Source organism: Physella acuta, unplaced genomic scaffold, assembly GCF_028476545.2.
Source record: "Physella acuta isolate Inbredline_101_S28 unplaced genomic scaffold, ASM2847654v3 ptg000007l, whole genome shotgun sequence".
NCBI classification, from domain to species: domain Eukaryota; kingdom Metazoa; phylum Mollusca; class Gastropoda; family Physidae; genus Physella; species Physella acuta.
In genome coordinates, this window is record NW_026731527.1 from 719,296 (window position 1) to 726,365 (window position 7,070).

The window sequence follows — 7,070 nt, forward strand, 5'->3', positions numbered from 1 at the left end:
ATAAATAATATTCTAGAAACTGTTACTGCTTGCTCTTTTCATTGTTGCGTCCCCTTGTATAATTTCTTTTGCTGCTCATAGTGTAGCCTACACATACAATCCACCTAAATTTTTGTTGTTTATACTAAAAGCAATATGTATTATGTTTTTATAATAATATACATATAAAACATGAATTATATTTCAAAAACTTTTAAGAAATTGATCGATAATCCAGACATATCGTCATAGGTATAAATATAAGTACACAAAAGTTATTGTAATGTAAACATACACAAAAACTTTCTCGAAATTGTATTACTTTTTAGCGCAATTTCCATACTGACAATTGCGATTATTAATTCGTTATTTCTGGATGGATGGATGGATGGATGTGTGTCCGCAGCTTTAAGTCGTATCTCCTCCTCAACTAAGCAATATCGAGGACTAGTTCCAAAGCAAATATGATAAGCAAGTTCCGTGGATGATTGTGGGCCAAAAAAATTCCCGGAATTCCTTCCTGGATTTCCCGGAAAAGCCAAAAAACCTCGAAAAATGCAGTTTTTTGCCCATATCTCGGCACCCAGACTACTTAGCGACTTGAAACATTTACCAATCGATTCCTGCCATAATTTAGAACAATATTGCCGAAGAAAGTTTTCAAAAATATCCTTTCGTTCGGTCACAAAAAATTAATTAAGGAAATTGCGCTTAAATTGTCACTAGACTTTTTATTAACTTGCTTATGAATTTCAAAGTAAATCGTAATATGAAAATGCCGAAGATAAAAATTAGAAACAATTAAAACTAGTATATACTAGGAAATACGCGTGTTTAATAACTCAGGGTGTGGGGGGGGGGGGGGGGGGGGGTAGCTTGATAAAAAAAATCTTGTCAATGAGAAATAATATTATGTAACACTAACTCAGTGGGGATAGGGGATGTTAGCCCGTGAAAATCCCTATTTAATTTTGGGTTTGTTTACCAGGTAATAGATAAGGGACAAGGTAACGGTTCTCAGATTGGTAGACTAGGGGAATGGTGAACCTGAAACCGGGATAGGCAAATAGTTTTTCTTGCGCACTGCAGACACGTGATGTAATTCTAAAAGGGGGCGCAACAATAATACAACTGACACAGTGGCGGAACTAGAAAAAAGGGGCTCCCCCGCAAAGAAAAAAATAGGGCCCCCTATATATATATATATATATATATATATATATATATATATATATATATATATATATATTTATAAATCTATATCCTAACTGAGTAATTAAGTCTACTTCATTGCAATAAATAACCATTCTGAGAGAACAAACCAGACAAATTTAGTCCAAACTCATATAGGGTTAGAAATAATCATGGCCACTACTAGCATTGCTGCTCAAAAATATATAAAGACGTAAGCTTGATTCGTGAATGGTTTCTCGCGTTATGTTTATTTTTTTCATTTTTGGCTTTTATAATATCAATTTTGAAAAAAATTGATTTATATAGCTATACCATTGTTTATTATAACAAATTTAAATAACTATTCAGAGAATCAATTGCTTTTTAATATACATAGTACAAAACTATTTAAATGAGCTTCGATGGCATACCTATTTTAAAGAAGGGCAGTAAGTCATGGAAGTAGTGTGAATGTTTGCCTACCTTTCAAACTATAGCTCTTGTAGATTTTAAAATATTTTTCTACGCAACAATCTCTGCTATAGTAGACCTGTATTTTTTTTTATAAAACCACTTTCAAGATGCATGAAAAACATAATTTTTGAAAAAAAAATTCATTGTTTTTTGGTCGGAACTGGGCCCCTAAACGTCCTGGGCCCCCCGCATTGCGGGGTCTGGCGGTATGGTAGTTCCGCCCCTGAACTGACAGAATTTTAACCAACATTTAATTTGTGAAGGATATGCAATTTTCAATGATGTGTCTGTGTTTTTCATCAACAAGGATGTAAAAAGTTACCACGATTTTAAAGAGGCGAAACGTATGCTATGTATGTTATTTACCCTCTGATCAAAGATTAGTCTTAAATAATAAACACTTATTCATACAATACACAAAAAGTTGTGGTTTGATAGACATTAAAACAAAAGTAGTTTACATACTGTACACATACAAAGTAATCTGTTGCATTGTTAATTTAATGGAACTATTTTTGTATTAAAATAAATATGGCAAACAAAAACAATCTTTATTTAAACAAGTTCCATTTTAAATCTCATTGAGAAGACACAAACAATATTTTAGTCTCTCTGTGTTCTTATTAGGTGGGTAGTGGGTGTGTATGAGTTGGTTACGCGATGTGTGTGTATGTGTTTTTGTTCGTGAATGTAAATTGTTTTGTATATATTTAAGTGGGGACGCGTGCTCAAATGGTAGAGCGTTCGACCAGTAACCCAAAAATCTTGAATCGTTAGACGTCCATGCATCCACCCAACTCTGTTGGGCACCTAATTAACGTTATGACAGTTAAACCGGTTTGTCATAGTGCCGATACACACTAGGCCGAGGTCACAAAAACAGATATATTCTATTTAAATTACACCATGGACCGTGCTTATTTTATATAATACTCGATTGTATATGTTTATGTTTACACTTTTATACTGTTTTCTGTCGTATGCGATTTCATATGATTCAGACCAATTACGTTACACCCATCCAAAAGCATTATATTATTTATATTACACATCTAACAGTCATACAAACCATGGGCAGTGCCAGGGTTAGATTCTAAGATACTTTATCTCCTTGTATTTTTATTTTAGAAACGATTTATTCTTCTTTTGTATTGTTTCATTTTGCATAGCCAAATCTATCTCTGGTAGTGTTAGTGATAGGCGTAGTTGTGTATTCGTTTGTGATATCACACCATTTTTCATCATGACTCAATGTATTTCATTGATTTAAACGAAATTTTTATTTTGATGGTTATGTTATACGTATTTTATGTATCAGTTATACAACTTGCTTCTGATTGGCTTGGGGCTTTTGAGTCAAGTGCAAATCACGATCGTTGTTATCTAAACAACTATAATCGTGCTCAGCAGAAGCAGTGTTTCTTCCAGACTTTTTTCTCCAGGGGGGGGGGGGGCACTTGAAATCTTCGGGGGGGGGGGGGGCGGTAAACTTTCTTCGGGGGGGGGGCGGACACTGTTAAAAGTATATATTTTCTATATAAATTATATAAATTTCATTTCGTTCGGGGGGGGGGGCGGTAAAATTTTTTAGATGAAATATGTAAATCCATGGCACACAGTATTAAAGTCATTGTAACTCAGCGTAGTTTTAGCCTGGATTGATCTATTGCGTTGTCTTTAGTTGGAGCTCTGTCATTGTTATATGCTGGTAGATGAATTACTAGCTTTAGGAGATTATTTAAGACGCGTTTGATTTATTTACACTAATGTGTACGATCACCGCTGCAATGAGAGATAAACAAGCAACGCCTCAATTTTTTTCCAAAAACTATAGGCAGTTTGGTGTCGTCTCAGATTCGATATTTGATGAGTTGTTAGTGGAAGTAGAAAAATGTTGATTTTTTCTTCTTTGTTCTTCTTCGTTCTTAATTTTTAGTGTTGGAAGGGATCAAACCTTATCTGCCAGAGGGTTTGAACTCAAGACGATTTCGAAATTATCAACCATTAGCTTTTTACCAACTCGACCTCGTCTCCATCACAATTGAGAATACGTGTCAACTGGTTATGCGCCATTGAGGCCTTTGTCTCTGATTTCAGCCTGCTTTTCTTTTTGGATTAGCGTCCATAGCCTTTGTCCAACCAAGAACAAACTACATGACAGCAGTTGTTTGATTTTGGAGTTGTCTCTCCTAGAAGAGTGGCTGTCCCCAGCTAACGAGCCTCCTCTGCAAATATGCAAATATTTATACATATATTTGCATATACATATATATATACACACACACATATATATATATATATATATATATATATATATATATATATATATATATATATATATATATATATATATATATATATATATATATTATGTTTTATTGGAAAAATAATACATTTCTTAAACCAGGACAATATTGGGTATTTGCACACTTGCATGATTCATAGATAATTAGTGCAAAATTAGTGCAAATATACAGCGTCTCGAATAAAAAGCAACAATTCTTAATATTAAGCCCTGTAAAAATTCGAAGAGGTGAAGTTGGGAAAACGCATTAACATAGCTAAATTAAACTGAAAACTCTAAATAACTACTGATGCAGTTGGTATTTTCATTTTTAGCTGAACTCAGATTAAGTATTTAAATGAATTTTACTCCTAGACACGTGAATCGACTGGTTAGTAAAATACTGATATATTTAAAGAAATATTAATTTTTTAGCTGCGTTTCAAGTACAAATTGTACATTGAATTTATGAACTAGCTAGGAAGACCTACATAATAACCTAAGTAAAGGTTAAGTGGGCATAGCTAATAAAACTTTGCGAAACATTGAATCCTACCGTCACTAGTCAACCCCCTCTTACACACCTGAACAGGATTGTAAAAATACGATTGGGTTACAAGCAACAGGAAGCGAAACAAATGTATCAGTGTTACGTTGGGTAAGGATATTTCTGTCTTCGCTGCATATCAGTATCACATTGACAGTTTTTTTGGTCTCGGCTGGTTAAGTTTTTTTTTACACTAGTTGCATAAGGTATGTTTTATAATTTATGTTTAAAATTCAAAATGTTCATTTTTAATACCACATTTTGTTTATATTGATCACTTAAACACACAACGTTCAGTCGATGTACTTTAAGTTCTTCGATATTGTGTACAAAAATAAATATAGCCTATCTTGGGTGTGAATATGTATTTAAAAAATAATAATGCAAATTAAATCCACATAAGCTACTTACATTTATAAACACGTTTTTCCTACTTCAGATACCGACATGTTGTCTAAGAAGAAATTGTCAAGGCTTTGCTTAAATCAAACGATGTTACTTCTATTTCTAACACCAGCCCTATGTGACCTAGCGTTCATGGGCGTTCAAAGTGGGCCTCAAGCTTATTGGGTGCCGATTTTTACTTTTAACGCAACTTTATATACTAAGTAAGTTCGAAGCCTTAAAAAATAGAAAATTAAAACTAGAACAGTTAGACCTAAATTCAGTTATTTTATAATGCAGAAAAGCACATACTATTTGCCTTTGAATATTCGCGTAACAAAAAGCATTGAATTAATACAATTTTGTTTTTTCAACAGTTTTTATGAATGTCTAGTTACAAGGTACAATAACTGCCTGATTAAATACGAATTATCTGTGAAAAATGTGACCGAAATTGTGGAGTCAGGCTCGTCAAATATTTCAGCACTACCTGTTTACACATGCAAAAACAACGAGAGCACAACTTCTATATTATGCTCTAGAGAAGATCAATATAACTGTGCAATCGTTTCATTTGTTTTTGCATTTGTTTGGAATAAAGCGACAGAGTACTTCTATCATCCTTATTTAAACAACAGAACAGTAACGTGTGTTGATCGCAATTACACTTTATATTTCAATAAATCCGACGTATTAACAACTACAGAGTGGACAAACGTTCAAAGCACACCATTAATCCTTCCAAGTACCTTAACTACGATTCTAAAATCAACATTTTCTACGACTAATAACTACTCATCTACTCTTGAATCTAAAGATAGCAAACTTCCCATAATTCTTGGAACCATTGGAGGAGTTGCTTGTTTAGCTTTCATTATTGTTGTTGCTGTGTTTCTAGTTAGACGTGTTCAGCAAAATAGAATTTTACTAAATTCGGATAATAGTTTATTGAAAAAATGCAACCCCCAAAACGACACTGTTCCGACTAATACCATTTCGGTAAATAAGGACAGGACAACGCCAAATGACACAGTCACTGTTACATCCAACATCTTCACACAGACTAGCAATGATACTTTAGGTCGTGAATTAAAATATTTCAATACTATTGTTGAGGACGATTACACATGCATAGATGACAACGAACGTAACTCTCGTGTGATATCGGCTAGGACACATCCAGAAACAAGCAAAGCAATCGATTCATTAAAAACAGATTACACTGACATCAAAATAACAAAAGAAAATACTGGCCTAATCTCACCCAACAACACAGAAATAAGGAAGACAAACTATGATGATAGCTACAACTTTATCAGTGATACAAAGGACGACTACTCTAGATTAGGACAAGATATCAGAAATGTTAACAACCCTTACGATGGGTTATTGGAGTTAAAGGAAGAACAATCAAATGTTCCTCAACACGAGTTGTCTCCCTACACTCTGGCTAAACCTATACCAGGGTCGGCAACTCTACAGGTCATAGATGTCGGTGTTTGCAATGACAATCTACAGCCACTAACAGCAGCCAGCAAACACAGCGTCAACACGGAGCATGACTACGACACTCCGTCTAACACTGACATTAAGAGAAATGTTTTCGGCTACACAGAAGTGAAAAAAAGGACATTTTAAAAATGCTAAGTCTAAAAATTTGAGTTATGGTGTATAAGATTTAACCCTATGTTTTTTCTTCGTATCTGGGATAGCAAAGGGTATACCATTTAATTGTATTATGCTCTTTTAGCTATAACGCAAGATAAATCATTATAAATATAGCGTTTTTATTCAGCAACCAAAATGGGGTGTTATTATTGAATTACAAACTATTTTAAAAAATAGAAGCTCGAATCTACTCGACTTTTTAATAAAAAAAGACATCTGCCTATTTTATCAAAATAACAAAAAGTGTAAAAATGTATCAGACTACTTTGCAACTGTGAAGTATTTTGTCCAGCATTATCATTCAGGATACGATTATTTTAAACCATAGTTGAGTTTTTGTATGTGTGTATTGAGAATATCATGTTTTTACTATTCAGTGTTTATCTATTATCTAAATGTTAACAGTATACTAAAGATAAAATTCGATTAGTGTTGATTATAGGTGAAATTGTGCATCCTGGTTGAATGCACAAACAGGTCAATATAAGACGTGACATATTTATATCCGACACATTTATAGTGCTGTTTCTGTGTTTACAACTATCTACATAAACTTAAAAC

The 7,070-nt window shown here is 33.5% G+C and overlaps 1 protein-coding gene across 1 annotated transcript; it reads left to right on the forward strand.

Annotated features, from left to right (window-relative positions):
- Window positions 1-4,563: 4,563 nt before the first annotated feature.
- Window positions 4,564-6,638, forward strand: LOC131947345 (uncharacterized). Its single transcript, XM_059308579.1, has 3 exons — window positions 4,564-4,663; window positions 4,897-5,065; window positions 5,219-6,638. Exons 2-3 carry the CDS (start codon window positions 4,905-4,907, stop codon window positions 6,477-6,479), a joined length of 1,422 nt encoding a protein of 473 aa, XP_059164562.1. The 5' UTR covers window positions 4,564-4,663; window positions 4,897-4,904; the 3' UTR covers window positions 6,480-6,638.
- The last annotated feature ends 432 nt before the right edge of the window (window positions 6,639-7,070 follow it).

Excerpts from the sequence above, each read along its gene's own strand:
- LOC131947345 (XM_059308579.1), top strand. The coding sequence starts at position 4,905 with ATGTTGTCTAAGAAGAAATTGTCAAGGCTTTGCTTAAATCAAACGATG. Across the intron at positions 5,066-5,218 it reads AACGCAACTTTATATACTAA|TTTTTATGAATGTCTAGTTA; the intron begins GTAAGTTCGAAG and ends TTTTTTCAACAG.